This window comes from Phalacrocorax carbo, chromosome 10 (genome assembly GCF_963921805.1).
Source record: "Phalacrocorax carbo chromosome 10, bPhaCar2.1, whole genome shotgun sequence".
Taxonomy (NCBI): domain Eukaryota; kingdom Metazoa; phylum Chordata; class Aves; order Suliformes; family Phalacrocoracidae; genus Phalacrocorax; species Phalacrocorax carbo.
In genome coordinates this window covers 14,106,336-14,122,390 of record NC_087522.1, presented here as the reverse complement: position 1 = coordinate 14,122,390, position 16,055 = coordinate 14,106,336, and the positions used below count along the sequence as shown (strand labels likewise).

The window sequence follows — 16,055 nt, the reverse complement described above, 5'->3', positions numbered from 1 at the left end:
AGACCTGCTCTCCAGACCCTTCACCAGCTCCATTGCCCTTCTTTGGACACGCTCCAGCACCTCAATGTCCTTCTTGTACTGAGGGGCCCAAAACTGAACACAATATTCATGGTGCAGCCTCACTATTGCCGAGTACAGGGGCAATAGTAGGGCAGTACTATCACTGCCCTCCTCCTGCTGGCCACACTATTCCTGATACAAGCCAGGATGCTCTTGGTCCTCTTGGCCGCCTGAGCACACTGCTGGCTCATGTTCAGGCGGCTGACAACCAACATCCCCAGGTCCTTCTCCACCAGGCAGCTCTCCAGCCACTCCTCCCCAAGCCTGTAGCATTGCATGGGGTTGTTGTGACCCAAGTGCAGGACCCGGCACTTGGCCTTGTTAAACCTCACATATGACCTTGGCCCATCAATGCAGCCTGTCCAGATCCCTCTGTAGGGCCTTCCTACCCTCCAGCAGATCGACACTTCCACCCAACTTGGTGTCATCTGCAAACTTACTGAGGGTGCACTCAATCCCCTCATCCAGATCATCAGTGAAGACATTGAACAGGACTAGCCCCAACAGTGTGAGCCCTGGGGAACACCACTCGTGACCGGCCGCCAACGGGATTTGACTCCATTCACCACAACTCTTTGGGCTCGGCTGTCCAGCCAGTTTTTAACCCAGCGCAGAGTGCACTTGTCCAAGCCGTGAGCAGCCAGCTTCTCTAGGAGGATGCTGTGGGAGACAGTGTCAAAGGCCTTACTAAAGTCCAAGTAGACAACGTCCACAGCCTTCCCCTCATCCACTGGCGGGTTGCCTGGTCATAGAAGGAGATCGGGCTGGTCAGCAGGACCTGCCTTTCATGAACCTGTGCTGGCTGGGGTTCATTCACCATGGGGTTCATGCTGGCTCTCAGTAATGTCCTTGCTTAGGTGTTCTGTTTTTTTTTTTAAGCTTGAGCCTTTTGAAACAAACATTGTTTTGGATGCAACACAGGTGTGCAAGTTACAAAGTCCTAGCTCATACTGTGTTGTGTCTTGTGTGATATTTGGTTTTCCCTAGAATTCTGATGAAGTGTTCTTACAGGTACGGTGTGACCACTCACACCTCTTGCTGTGGTCCACATGTCTGAATAAATGAGTACTTGTATTGAGGAAAAAGATCGAAGGATGCTGATAAATGTGCAAGCTTGAGTTGCACTGAAAATAGTAATGTTTTGGGGGAGGCAGTCTGTCCTCTCTGGAGACCCATAAAGACGTCAGTCATGGAAGCTCAGCCTTTAACTTCAACGATGACTTGTTACAACAACAACATGAAAAACAACAATCAAAAAAAAAAAAAGGCAAATAATGCTGCTTTGCAGTTGGCAAATTTATTGAGCTTGTCCTTTTCTGAGCAAATTTAATTTAAAATGAAAAGTAGCTCATTGTGAATCAAATAAGATTACCTACAAAGACTAAAAGCAATGATGAATCAATTTTAATCCATGACACTTAATTTAAATTAATTGCATAAACATGAAAAATTCATCTCCATTAGTGGACTGGGGAGACTGAAGGGTTTTTTCCAGAGTTGCTCTTCAGAACCAGCTACGTGGGCAGCAGGCTCAGCTTTCCCACCAGCTGCTGTTCACTGACACCAAAATTACCTTTCTCAAAGGTGTGAATCCTGATGTGGCCAGACCGTAGGTCCAATGGGACAGTTCAAGTTGGAAGGGACCTCGGGTGGTCTCTTGCGCAACCTCCTGCTCAAAGAGGGCCAGCTGTGAGATCAGACCACCGTGAAAGCCTCCAAAGATGGAGACTGCACAGCCTCTTTGGGCAACCTGTTCCACTGCTTCACTGTTCTCTTGGTGAAAGAGCTTTTCCTTATACCCAAATCAGCACCTCGCATGTTTTGATTTATGCCCATTGCTTCTCATCTTCCCACTGAAGCCTGGCTCCATAACCTCCACATGGGTAGGCTGCATTTCGGCAGTCACTCCTGTGATTACCAAGGCTCTTGCAGCAACACAGATTTGTTTCTGCTGATGGACAGGGAAAGGGAATGGTTAGAGAAGAATTCTGGGAAGCAGACATGGGTTCAACTAGGTAGTTTCCCTGTAGGCTATGGAATTCTGCTGTTAGGAGAGATCGTATTGCAACCATGAAGAGACTGTTTCAGCATGAGTGGGTCCTGGTCCACGTCAGACCCCAGTCAGGAAATGGAAAGGAGAAAACTGGGAAGCTAGAGATCTGCTGTTGTAAGGCACAATAAAGAATGTACCTGTAATTCAGGCTGAGGCACTGAGAAGGGTGACTGAAAACTGGTGGCCCTAGAACAGGAAATATTTACCTGCAAATCAGGAAGCTTCATGAAAACAGTACACGGTTGTAAAGGAATTTCACCAACATGTCTGAATATATCGTGGTCAATATTCTTGAGCTTGATTAAATTCATGTTGCTGAGTAGTGAGGTAATAAATGCAGGGTAGCTTCTCACCGATCTCCTCACTGCACTGCCCATTACTGCACATGCCAGAGGAGTCTCAAAGGCAGACAGTATGCCTGTGTGCACAAGCTTTCTATCAGGAACCTATCTTAGTGTAGTGCTGGGTTGCTGATCCTTGCATGTGTGGTATCTTTCTCAGATGTAGCCCCTATCCTTTAAGTTTACTTTGGTTGTGCTCCCCCAAATCCCATTGTAATAGCATCTGGGGGGTGTTTATAACCACAGCGTTCTGAAATGGTCTGTCTTGAAACTCAGTAAGGAAGAAAGTGCTGCTATCCTAATTGATTTTAGATTTAGCTACTCAAAACTGAAGGCAAGTAATTAAGATTTTAAAGTGTATTTCCTGTGTATAAGGAAAATGGCCATTTTAGTTGCTCGATCTCAATAATGCAGAGGAAATGTCAGTATCAGTTAGCATGCACCTTTTCTAAGGTGTCCTGCAGGAATGAAGCTTAAGGATTAGAGAGGAGAACATATTCTAAGACATGAATATTATTCTCTGGTTTTAAAACTACTTGTGCCATGACTACAAATTTCTGGCTGCTGTTTATAACTAGAAGAAAATGTAACTGTCTTGATATCAACATGATATTTTTCATGTGGTAGTAAAACCTAACAATTTCTCTTCATTTGTTTTTGTAGAGCACTTTTATCAACAGACCTGCCCTAGGGATTTTACCTCCAGAGAACTTTGCAGAAAGACTGAAGGAATCTTTGTTATCAGTAAGTTTGTGATAGCAGCGATGAGTTGCCATGCTCTGTGTTTGGGGACACAGGTATATGAAGGTGTGTTACGGATTTTAATTGGGAACGTTACAGATCAGCTGTTTGTCCACCTGCCTTCCCAGTGCAAGTCACGAAATTGAACCCTTTTCTCTGACTTGACAGCTGAATGTGAGAGGGTGACGTGCCTGCTCTGCACAGATACCGCCTCTTTCATTCTGGATTCAGGAACTGATGAGAAAACACGCTTTAACTAACTTCTGTTCACTGTGCTGTCGTAAGAGATAGTGGAATAAGTGGCTTCTGTTTGTTTTGATTTAAATTTGAAGATCCGTGGGACTGAAAATGAGTCAAGCCCTCTCAGCTCTAATTGAAATTGGCTTTCCTCATCCTTGGCATGGTTGGTCTCCCATTGTACTGAAGCTCACGATGTTAAGGACCGATCAGTATTACCATCACTTTGCACCATACTTGTGCTTAATCTTTTGGAGTAATTTTCTGTCTTCGTTGACAGGTGGCTCCTAAGGGCCTGCCACAGGTGATCACCATGTCTTGCGGATCCTGCTCTAATGAAAATGCCTTTAAAGCAATATTTATGTGGTACAGAGTGAGTAAAACGTTACGATTTTTTTTTTTTTATGGTTTAGATGTAGAAATGAGTATTCGTCATTAGAACTGCAACTATAAAATAAAGTAAGGCTTGGAGGTTGTCTTGTTCATGATGTTTATATATTCAACCTAGTAAAATATCTTTGTTAAAAAGTCTTCATCTAAGCTTTCACTTTATATTGACAGAACTCTAGAAATTATAAAGAAAATGTAGGTTGCAGTCAGTATGTAAGAGCCACAGTCACTGCCTTCATTGGCTATAATTTGGAATACCAGCATTACCAATCTGTGGTTCAGCCATAAATGCATTGGTTACTACTACAGGAACATTATCTATTGGGTTGTTTGGGGTTTTTTTTGCAGAACAAGGAGAGGGGCCATAATAATGTCACAAAAGAGGAACTGGAATCCTGCATGATTAACCAGGTAACATTTGCTCTTTACCACATCTACAGGTGTACCATTGGCTTGGGTTTATAAGGGAAGATTGGGAGGAGAAAAAGGCTTTACTTTATGACGTGGAACCTCGGGTTTGTAAATTTAAAATGTAAATTTAGGAAATGGTGAATTTAGGAAATGGTGACATTTAGGAAATGGTGAAGCACAAACTGCTCCCAAGAAATGTCAAGACCTGCTGCTTGTATTCTTTTGCATCCTTTCCAGTTGTGAATCTTAGGAAGATCTCCCTTTTTTAATGACATATCATTTGCTACAGAGGGGCCCACATGATGGATGGGTCCATGGAGATCATTAATACATGGAAAAGTTTACGAATATTAACAACAGACCTAATTTTTTTTTTCAGAAGTTGTGATTTTATAGTTTAAAACTGTTTGAGGGGTTGGTTAAAATTTGACTGAGTAAATGTTAACAACAGGCAGGATGAGGAATTGAGATGCAGCTGATAAACCCCTGAAGTCCTATTCACCTTCAAGCGAGGTGGTCTTGCTCTTGCCAGTCACAAATCTTAATGTGCAGCAATAGCAAAAACCAGAGTTTTTAATCTCTTCTTCAAGAGAAACACATTAGAGACTAATAACCTGCTGGTGCCAGCCTGATCTTTAGCAATTCTGTAGTGACGAGCATTCAATTCATTCACATGGGATTAGGGAACTCATTTGGCTTTAAAAATGACGAGGGTTCTTATAGGGGGCATTTGTTTTGTTTTGTTTGTCTTCAGAATTATTTTTTAAGTTCTGTGATGTTGCTTACAGCACGGTCAGATGGGTGGCTGTACCAAATAAGGGGATGGCACCTGAAGGAGTAGGAATTTTATAAGATGACCAAAGATTTGCAAAACTAATGATCGCATTTTGTCCAAGTTTAGCTATCTAAGCATTAGGATTCCTCTTTGAGCTAGTTGTCGGAGTTCTGATTACGGTCCCCTTCCTGGGGGAGGGTAGATATTTGAGAGGCAACTCCATCCCCCTTCTGGGGGAGGGGTTCCTCCAGAATCCAGTTACAGATATTGGAGCCTTGACCTTGTAGCTGAGTGTGGGGTACAAGACTAGAAGTGTAAACGGAGTGTGTGAGTGGTGACAATCCTCTCGCAGGGTAAGAGAGAGGCACAAAGAAGAATTTATACTTTTAGAGGGGGTGGGGGAGTTAGACCAAGTTTTATTAAATTTTTTAATCCTTTTATTAAGTCCTTATATCCTTAATTAATATGAAGTCCTAAATCCTTAATAAAAAAAATGTTATTAAATTCCAGATGGTATACTGTTTGCATGGCTTGTGTCACAGTTCTTTGTCATTCTTGGTACAGCGAGTTGTCAGGAATTCACGGGGTGGCAGGCACGGGGTAGCCCCAGGCTCCCCTCGCAGAGTCCCCGCAGCCTCCGATGCCACACCTGGGCACGGCCACCCCATACACATGCTCATAGTTTGTACAAAAAGGGGCTGATTGTACTGAATGTTCAGCCTTTGTGTGAAGTGATATTATGATACAGTATAAATTGCCAAGTATTTGTTAGTATTAATGATGTATTTGAGGAGGTCGGGCAGTCTTTAGGGCATGACAAATGTATTTATTTAAATGGGTAAATAAAACGATTTGCGGTGCCTGATGGTTGGAGAGGGAACCGATCAGCATGCCGTGAGAGGCAGCAGCTTGGATCAGCCATCCCGCAGTGCTCTGGCCGTGGGTTTGATCTGGGTTGCATCAGGGCCGCCTGCTGCAGCACTGCACACTGACTGCCCGCCTGTCTGCTCTGCTTGCAGCCCCCCGGCTGCCCCGACTATGCCATGCTCTCCTTCATGGGCGGCTTCCACGGAAGGACCATGGGTAAGCGAAGCACTGCCAGTGACACCTCTCTTTCCCTTTCCCTTTCCCTTTCCCTTTCCCTTTCCCTTTCCCTTTCCCTTTCCCTTTCCCTTTCCCTTTCCCTTTCCCTTCCCCTTTCCCTTTCCCTTTCCCTTCCCCTTTCCCTCAGCCCTGCAGTAAGCTGTCATCTCACTGTAGTTTCTGAAAAGTGGGGTTTTTTTCCTGATACAAATAGTACCAGTGGAGAAGCTATAGGTTTACTGAAGGTTGGCCTTGGGACCCCCACCAGTACTGAAATAGAATATTTGAGGGGTGGTGGAAATTATATTTTTTGAATATTAGCTTTCAGAAGGTCTCTTATTTTCATTCTGAATCCAAGGTTTCCTGTCCATAATAGTAAAAATCTAACTCCTGGGGTAAAATCACCACAATATACAAATGAGATGTCGTTCATTTTTACCATTTTATATCAGCTCAATCCCTGTTCTAAACACGTTACCAAAGAGTGCTGTAATTCTGAGCTTTGCGAGCAGTTACCTATGGACAGGTGAAACCCATCTTGTCTGAGCAACCTGTTCAGATTGACAGAGGTTCTCGTGTTCTTCTGGAACACACTGCATGTGGAAGCTGATGTTTAAAAGCTAGAGCAATCCACCTAAACTTGACTAAATCCAATTACCCAGTATTTCAGAAAATAAAGTAAAAACATAGAGCAATTAAGAGAACTCTACAGTCCTGGCGTCAGGCAGTTTTTCACCTCTTGGTAGTTTTTTTCCTGTATTGTTCCTAGACAGGTATTATACTAATGTTTGCTTTTCTGGGTTTAGGTTGCTTAGCTACAACTCACTCTAAAGCAATTCACAAATTGGACATTCCATCGCTAGACTGGCCTATCGCTCCATTTCCAAGGCTAAAGTATCCTCTGGAAGACTTTGTAAAAGAGAATCAACAGGAAGAAGCCCGTTGTTTAGAGGAGGTAAAAAATTCACTGGCAGCTGGTTTTGTTTTGAAATGATGAATAGTGTTAGTAGGATTAGCTGCTTTTCACTAAAAGAGTGTTTTCAGGAATTGGAACAGCATGTGATTAAAACAGCATTCACTGTTGTTTACGGTCAGAAGTTTGTCCCTGCCTTTCAGAAGAACGCAACTTATTGTGAATTTGAGGTCTACATGAATCATACCAAAGTAAAATTTCACATGCAGGAGAAGTTTGTTATATCACAGTGAACTTGTCTGCCGGGTCTTGCAAAGGGACATGGACTAAGAGAGAGAGCACAGTGTCTATAATCCTCTGCAAAGACAACCTGTAACAATATCTCAGGTTTTTCAGCTTTTCTGTGGTAGCCTTCTGGCATAAAGCTCTGACCCTGCCTTTGGCTGCAGGGAGCAAGTGGGCAGGGACTCCGGGCCTCCCCTACCCCAGGAGAAAGGAAAGGTGGGCAGAACGGAGCCTAACGGAGGCAAACCATCTCCACATACCAGAACCATGGGATTTCCTGTTGGGCCCACTGGGATCCAGGATCTGTCACTGGCAAGGGCTCGCTCGAGAGCCAGTGGCAGGGAGCAGGGCACTGCATGCCCTGTGCCTGGAACCAAAATAGCCACAGCCCGGAGCGTCACAGCCGACCAGGGGAGAGGCCGTGGTGTGCCGCAGGGAGCGCAGCAGCACTCTGGGTGGCTGTGCAGAGCTGGATCAAAGAGGCTGCTTATTCAAACTTGCCTAACTTCAGAGAACACGGAAAGCATAGCAAATTGCTTACCTCTATTTGCTCCACAATAGCTGGGAGCGGGGCGGGGGGGATTGTGATGCAGAATATCAATCCGTAGACTTGAAGCCATTATTTTAAAAAACAAAATATATTCTTTGAAAGTCTCTGAATTGGCTTACAGGCACCCTTTGGAAACCTTTGCTTTATCCAGCCTGCAGGGGCTGTGGGCCCTGAAAGCCATAAGTGGTATTTCCAGTACAAATGACACTACTGATCGCAGCAAGTAGCTCTACAAAGTTAATGAAAACTTCTCTGTAAGCCCCTTAACAGCAACAGGATTTCTGCACTATTTAATCTGATTAAAGCGTCTGAAGGGGTTGACTAGAAAAAGCAAATTTACCAGGTTACCTTCTTTAATATGTTAGTTGAGTTTTCTTTTCTGACACAAAATCTGCTTTCTTCTATTTTGCTTAGGTGGAGTGACAGCAATGGCATAGCAAGCTACAGTGGTTTCCACAATACTTTCAGCTGAAATTCGCTACAGATTTCACACCATTGTAGATAAATGTGCAACTAGATACAATGCGTTTAGGATATCATTTACACTTAGGCATTATTCAGGAACATGAGGGCAGTGTTAAATCCTGGAGGAACTGCTTGTTAATTCCTTATGCTTCCTGACACCTTTATAGCCAGGAACATCTATGAAAGGTTGAAGTTCTGTTGCAGAGACTTAATCTTTCTGGGGGAAAATGTGCAATTGTCTTGAGAGGAGAATGTACCATAAATGTTTGTTTTACAGGTGGAAGACCTGATTGTAAAGTACAGGAAAAAGAAGAAGATTGTGGCTGGGATCATTATAGAACCAATACAGTCAGAGGGTGGAGACAATCACGCCTCGGATGACTTCTTCAGAAAGCTACGAGATATTGCCAGAAAGGTAATCAAATATTCCACTGTTCACTCAGTGGTAGCTAAACACGCACATACCTGTTGGTGTCTGCACAGGCCTTCCCCTTGCCCCCGGCACTTTGAGAGCTTCACAGGCCTCCTTAGTCGCAGCTGGGGTAGTTCCGTGCATGAGTTCAGATACAAGCAACCCTTGTCAGCGTGGTATTTTCTTCTCTTCCATTTGACGCACACTTAGTGGTTTCCTCAGTCCAGTAAATGATCTTCTAATGTCTAAGTGAGAGAGAAATTACTCTGATTCATTAACCATGGATTTCACAGCAGTGTTCTTTAAATGATATGCCCATTTGTTGAGGGGATTCAAACAATTTCAGAAGAGACAGGTTTGGAAAAGGGTAATCTTTTGTTGACATACTTGTTTTTAACTGCAAAAAAGGCTGAAACATAAATTGATTCCAACGTAAGTGCTGAAGTTCCAGTAAAATAAGGAAAAGGACAAGTGTCTTAATACTTGGAATGTGAAGTTACCTGTTGGGAAGTGATGACCCTCAATAAGTCTTACTCCATGCTTTTTTCATCCTCAAAACATTTGTGTGCTTACAGAGAAGATCACAGGGTGACGTTTAGGAAATTCTATCCTGTCATGAGAAACAGCAGCTTTTCCCATTGTTAACAGCTGCTCACACAAGGGTGCTGTGGTAAATAAGGTGAAATGAAAAAGTTTGCCTTGGCTAAAAGGAGATGCTGCCAAAGTTTTTAATTACAGTACCATGATAGAGCTTGATCTCCCTGACCCAAAGTTTCAACAAGACAGTGCTTTGCATTAAAGAAACCCATAAAATGCCATAATAAAATAATAAAATTGCCAGATAAAATGAGTAGATTTTCAGCAGACTCCTCTGAAAAGGCAGCTCTTCCAGGATCATTTTAGGCCCCTAGATCGACCAGATCATGCTGCTGGTATTGCCTTTGTGCCACAAAAAATGCCTGACTCAGGTTGGAGGCAGAGACTTCTTAGTGAAAACAAACAGAGCTCCTAGAAGTTACATTCTGCCTCCTTCAGAGGTTTTGAAAATGCCACCCAAACTCTGCCGAGATGTTTTCAGGTATCCTCTAGAAATGTTGAAGACTATATAAAAGTATGTATTTTGTGAATTTAGGTAGACAATACATTTCTAGTCCCTTTCTTGAAAAGTAGCTGGATTTTTAATTGTGAAATCTAATGCACAGTGAGTGGCATTGGTATGGGGGGATGTTGCATGTAATTGGCTTGTATTTATCTGTTCCCTAAGGGAAGTATTTTTGTTTGGGAAATGTGGACTCACATTCACTGCTCTCCACATCTGTCTCCACAGCATGGCTGTGCGTTCTTGGTGGATGAGGTGCAGACAGGAGGTGGCTGCACAGGAAAATTCTGGGCACATGAACACTGGGGCCTGGATGACCCAGCTGATGTGGTAACATTCAGTAAGAAGATGATGACAGGAGGATTCTTCCACAAAGAAGAGTTTAGGCCAAATGCGGTAAGATTTTCAGTGGAAACAGAACTCTGTGCTACTTGGTGGCCCAATAGCGAGTAACTGTAATGTCCATGGAAGAGACAAGCTTTCCTTCAGTAATGCAGGTTCAGCTAGGTGGAGCTGCTGTTTCATAGATACTTGCTTTGTGCTTACAGAAAAGCTGTTGTCACTTCTACACTTTTATTCCAGTTGCTGTCAGTCAGTCACAAAGATCAGCGAGGTGGTGGGAGGGAGTGAACTGGGTTTAGCCTAATGAACTGACCGTCAGTACAAAAATCCAACCACAAACTGACACCTTTTTCCATAGGGCAACTTGGTGTCTTCAGAGCTTGTATGTCAGCATTACGGATTCTGTCAGCAAGATTTCTGCTTCGTATTAATGACATTTTAGATGTAATAAATGAAAAAAAAATTAAGGGGGAGAACATGAAACTTGAATGTAAAACCCGTGTAGATGATGCTGATTTCTATGTCACCTATAGCCATGTTTCAATGAGATGTCAGAGCAGCAAGACAGAATGCACTCTATTTGTAGCATCGCGTAGTTGCCCTTTGTTTCTGCTCAGCAAGGCAGCTGTATTCTGCTTTTACAACAAAAAAAAGGAGTTGGTGAGATTAGTGCATACATTACCAGTTTTATGGCTTGCTTTTCTTTATTATAGTGATTTGCCTGTTAACATGTTCCACAACTTTCTTTTCACCCTTTCCCAAGCCCTACCGGATTTTTAATACCTGGCTTGGAGATCCATCCAAAAACCTTATGCTTGCTGAAGTCATTAAGGTTATTAAAAGAGAAGACCTTCTAAACAATGCAACTCATGCTGGGAAAGCACTACTGACTGGGCTGCTGGATTTACAGGTAAACACCCGGAAGGGTTATAGTTAAGAAGGAGAAATTTGCTGATCTGGTAGGATCTGACCTAATCCAGTTTAAACTGATACCTGATGCTGGCGGTTTCAAAACACTTGGACTGAGGAACGCCAGCTGGGAACTAGACCATAATCATAACTTGCTGGTTTAGGTGCTTCAGTGCAGGCCTCAATAACTGTGTCCCATTTTGAACTGAAGTAAACTTTCTTTTACTGACTTAAGGATGCTGGTTTTATATAGCTTAATCCAAAATAAAATGTGACCCCCCAAAATATCTGAAGGTATGAACTGCAGCTAGTTAAATTATTTTGCTAGAAGTCTCTGTTATCACAAGCACCTAGCATTTCTTTGTCCCCAAAGTTCTTTTTAAAGGAAAGTGCCTTCATATTTTGTTACAATTCCATTGGGCTGTTGAAACACAAGAAATTGTAGCTTTCCCTCCCTTAACTAAGAGAAATTTTTTCACAGCTTCAACTATGGAGCCCCACGTAAGAAGGAAAATCAGCCAGGCATTTAAGGGTAGGCTTGCAGCTGCTCTCTCCACAACTTCAAGGGACAGCAGGCAGGAGAACACAAAAAATTATGATCTCCCTACTGTGGAAGGCCAGAATACAACTAGTACTATCCAAAAAAGGTTACTCTTATAAAAGAGGGTTGTAACTGATAGTAAGTGAAGCAGATAATACTAGCAAGTATCTTAATGCAACGTAAGAATGAGCTGGTTTCTAGCCCCATTCCAGACTATCTATGCTCAGGTTTCCCCAGACTGCGTTTTAGATGTAAAGTGCTTTACACTCGCTTCAGGAGGCTGCAGGTAAGAAAGATTTTTACTTGACCCAGCTCAGGGGTGCAAATTCATTCTCACTTCCTGCTCAGATGTGTATCTGCTTTGTGAGGAGCAAACCTACCTGCTGTAGGGCTCTGCAGCCTGTTCAGACCGTTATCAGAAAGGGCTGAGCAGGACACAAGGTTACGCAAGAAATCACGCTGTGCAGTCGCTGCACTCCACCAGCAGGGAGGAGAGAGGCAGCGGGGTTGCCCTGTAGCAGAATGCCTGGCGGAGCAGAGCTTGCCGCCAGGTGCCCTCTGCTGCAGCAGCTGCCGTGCATGCGTCCTCATCTCTCTTTGCAGGCTCGTTACCCCCATCTCATCAGCAGAGTGAGAGGAAGAGGAACATTCTGTTCGTTTGACACGCCAAATGATGCAACTAGAAACAAGTTAATTACAATAGCCCGAAACAAAGGTAAGAAAGTTTGTGGATTAGCTTCAAATGACAAACAGTAGCATATGTAACGCTTTAGATTCGCCATTTTTGTATGGTGTCTGTGTACTACAGTATCAAGAGGAGAGAAGTGAAATTATGAACAAAGCTGTATTTAGAATTTTCTGGAAATACTTGTATTTTCAGAGCCATCAGACCAGTCTGTTGCATGGTGCGTACATTTACCTTTCCCTATAGGCCTAACATTACTGGGAGAGATTATGTAGGGCATGAGTTCTTGTGACATCACTTTCATATTCCTCTGCAGTGACCTTCGGTGCACCTAGGCATGGCATACATCTAGGAACAGATCAGGAAAATTATAAGAAAGCTAATGTAACTGTCACTCAGGAAAATGGGAAAACCTATAAATTTTATGGAATACCTAATAATGGAATATAACGAGTTGCCTAAAATGGGCACAGATCTACAACTACATCCCTTTCTTGCTCCAGATCTCTTACCCAGCGGTAGACAAGGCCAGGTATCAGGAAAGGCACCTCGTGGTCTGGAGCCTAACATTCTCCTGTGTGGGGGCCCTGGGTTTGCTGCTGTCAGTTTTTGCTGACTCGCAGCTCTTGAGAGAAGCAGGCATGGTGCAACTAAACTATTGTGAAACCAATAGTTTTAGAGTGTAAAAGACATTGATGGTTTTTGTTCTTGGAAACTAAGCCAGCAGGGAGAGAAGGCAAGCCATTTGTTTCATGGCAAATGAAGGCTATGCTTAGAGGCAAGGTAAGCTCAGCTCAACAGTATGGGTTTTCGTTGCCCACATTTTAAAGAATTAATTGATTTTGGGGTTAAAAAAACACCACACATTTAAAGTACTGCAGGAAGAAGTTTGCCAGCACTGAGATATTTTAACTTCTGTAATCAAAAATGAAGTAGTTGAAAAACAAAACTGCAAAGAAACCTACTGTGTCTTGTTCTGGCATTGACATTCTTCACCAGTAGAGCATTGCGATGCTCTTTGGTGTCTCAGGTGCTGCATGAGCGCTGCACTGGATGGAGCCTTTCTATTGCTCTTGGGATTAGCCCCAACATGCCAGGTGTTTCACAGAACAACTACAGGCACCCACAGTGTTGTTCTGAGTTGCTGTGAAGCTGGAGGCCCCTTTGCAGCACTGCCCTAGGTGCTGCATCATTGTGCAGTTCATGATCTGCAGAGCTTCTGTTGGCCCTCCACAGTGATGTGAACCTGAGCTGGGGACCTGCATTTTCTGGATATTTGGTGAAGACAGAAATGACCAGAGGACCTATCCTATTCTCATTTTAGGTGTTGTGCTGGGAGGCTGTGGTGACAGATCGATTCGTTTTCGTCCAACACTGATCTTCAAGGATCACCATGCACACCTCTTTCTGAACATTTTCAGTGACATCTTAGCAAACTTCAAGTAAAAAGCAGTTCCCTTGCACTGAACAGCTGATTATGAAATTAGTTTGCATTAATTCATGTCCTCTACTTACAAGATAAGTGTAAAGTCATAAACTAAGGTTTGTGTTCTGTCATCCTACCCAAGGAAAGCTGCTCCATGCAAACTCGACCCAGGCAGAGCATCGGTACTGGTCACCAGCAGGTACACGCAGCTGTCCCACACTGTGCATTTGTAGAAGTTGTGGCCCTCCATCTTCTGGCTTGGGTCGTATTAGTTGCAGAATCCTCTCTACATTCATGGCCCTGATGATTTGATTGTCTAAGTATGACCTGGTACAGTCCATTTTCACAGGTAGTCCCTGTAGATCTACTCTTGCGTCCAGAAGCAGCAACAAGTATGGTGTAACACTTACAGCCACATGCCTGCTGTACAGAAAGTGCCATTCTCTAATGGCAGCTGGAATGAAATAGGTGTTTCAAGGAAAGCTCTGCTTTCTGTCACTGCCAAGTACTGTATTTTACAGAATAATTTCCAGCTTCCTTCCCCTGAATACAGCTGTCTGCCACACCAACTGGATCAGGATGCCATCGGCTACTCTATGCCCAGCCTACACCCACTGCTTCAGCGGCGGTAATGCACTCGGCCACATGTGCAGCGCTCTGAGTAGAACTGAAGCACTTGTACTTTTTTCCCCTCATTCTGGATTTTAAAACTTTTGACTTACCTTGCAACCAGCTTTGCACAGAGAAACTACCCTGAGGTATGTCGTTTGACAAAGCTCAGAGAATCATGTGAAGCACATTGTTTCCACCTGTCAGCAATCTAGAATGTTTTATTTTACCATTTGCCCATAATACATAGTAGCCATTAATTATCTATTACAAGTTCTACATGAATACTTGCGGTATTTTGTAAAACTACAGAAGAATCGCCTGACCTTAGCCATTACCTGACATCACAACCACTACAGTGAAAGCCTAGGCCTAATTGCACATTTATAATGCAAAGTAATTCTGTTTTTGTTTTAATGGTTAATTCTAAGTCACTGACACCTTCAGAGTTCTAGAAAGCCACAGGATCAAAAAGTGTCAACAGTTCATTAATTTGTTTCCCCTCAGAGAATGGTAAAGAGGTGTCTCTTTACTACGTACCCTTTGCCGTTCGCTTAAGGCTGACTTGAACTATGTCTGATGCCTTCTTTTTTTTCCTTTTTCTTGGCAAGCAAGCACCTGGATTTTGCTAAGTTTATCTTTCTGTTGTGCACCAAAAAACAGGGACCACAGCAGACTTTACAGTTGCCCTGTTAGGATCTAACCACAATTTTTAAGTACATTGTACGAGACAGAGCAGTGAAAAAGAGTTACAGGTTTAATACAGCTACCAAAATACGAAAGGTTTCTTACCTGCTTCAAGAAGTGTTAATGATGGTTTTCCCATTTTATTTTTTGAGTGCCAGTATTGGGAAACTCAAGAACACTCATTTCTGCTAGCTTAAAAATAATGGGATTTGGGTGGTACCAGCAGGTCAGAACCTGAGCAGGTTTTTGAACAGTAGTGGTAGAAGCCTAGGGGAAGGACTGTGCATTGGTGTTCAACAAAATCTCACTGTCATCACCGTCCCCATAAGCGTATTGTGAGTGAGAGGAAAGCCAAACCGAGAACTGTATCTGACAGCACTTTGGGAATTCGTTTGTTCAACATATCAGTGCAGTAGTTTTAGTAAATGTCTCTAGCAAGTCTTGTACTTTTACAGAAGCAAAGGTCCAGTAACTTGAAGTCTTACCACATCTTCACTTTTATTATGAATACTCTAGGTGTTTTTATAATTTTTACTGACACTCAGTAACTGTATAATGGTGTACAACATGTTGATGAAATCATGTTAGAGAATACCCGGAAAGCACTGCAGCTGAAGCATATAAAATTAATATTGTTTACAGCGTACTGTGGACAGTGCCAAATAAATGTTTAAAAAAATACTTAACTACACTTCATAGTGTAACTAGTAACTGTACACAGATTCATAAAAAATGACATCTCATGTGTAATCAATATTCTTAAATAAAATATTTATAACTGAACTTCTCCAGGGCTTTTTATTTTACACCTAGTACATACCTAAATTAAATCATTAGTGCATATTAAACACATTCTTACGAAGGTCGGCCTCCAAAACACATGCTGTATGTATACAGCCCACTGTATTTTGTTGCCATGGTGTTTATGCCAAGGAATGCTTTGCTCTTCCTTTGATACTGCTGTACCACACGGTCCAGCCAAAATTTAAAATAATGGAGCCCCCATTAAGAAAAGTTCAACACGAATAAATAGTAAAGCAG

General features: G+C 42.9%; 1 protein-coding gene across 3 annotated transcripts in view; it reads left to right on the top strand.

The window, feature by feature from the left end:
* ABAT (4-aminobutyrate aminotransferase) overlaps window positions 1–15,801 on the top strand; it is a 63,422-nt gene extending 47,621 nt beyond the window's left edge. For all 3 annotated transcript variants that reach the window (XM_064461952.1, XM_064461954.1, XM_064461953.1), the window contains exons 7-16: window positions 3,118–3,198; window positions 3,713–3,805; window positions 4,171–4,233; window positions 6,028–6,091; window positions 6,898–7,046; window positions 8,582–8,719; window positions 10,044–10,211; window positions 10,921–11,067; window positions 12,211–12,322; window positions 13,617–15,801. In XM_064461952.1, coding sequence (XP_064318022.1) covers window positions 3,118–3,198; window positions 3,713–3,805; window positions 4,171–4,233; window positions 6,028–6,091; window positions 6,898–7,046; window positions 8,582–8,719; window positions 10,044–10,211; window positions 10,921–11,067; window positions 12,211–12,322; window positions 13,617–13,738 — 1,137 coding nt within the window. In that variant the 3' untranslated portion in view covers window positions 13,739–15,801. The remainder of the gene's footprint in view (window positions 1–3,117; window positions 3,199–3,712; window positions 3,806–4,170; window positions 4,234–6,027; window positions 6,092–6,897; window positions 7,047–8,581; window positions 8,720–10,043; window positions 10,212–10,920; window positions 11,068–12,210; window positions 12,323–13,616) is intronic.
* Window positions 15,802–16,055: the final 254 nt, after the last annotated feature.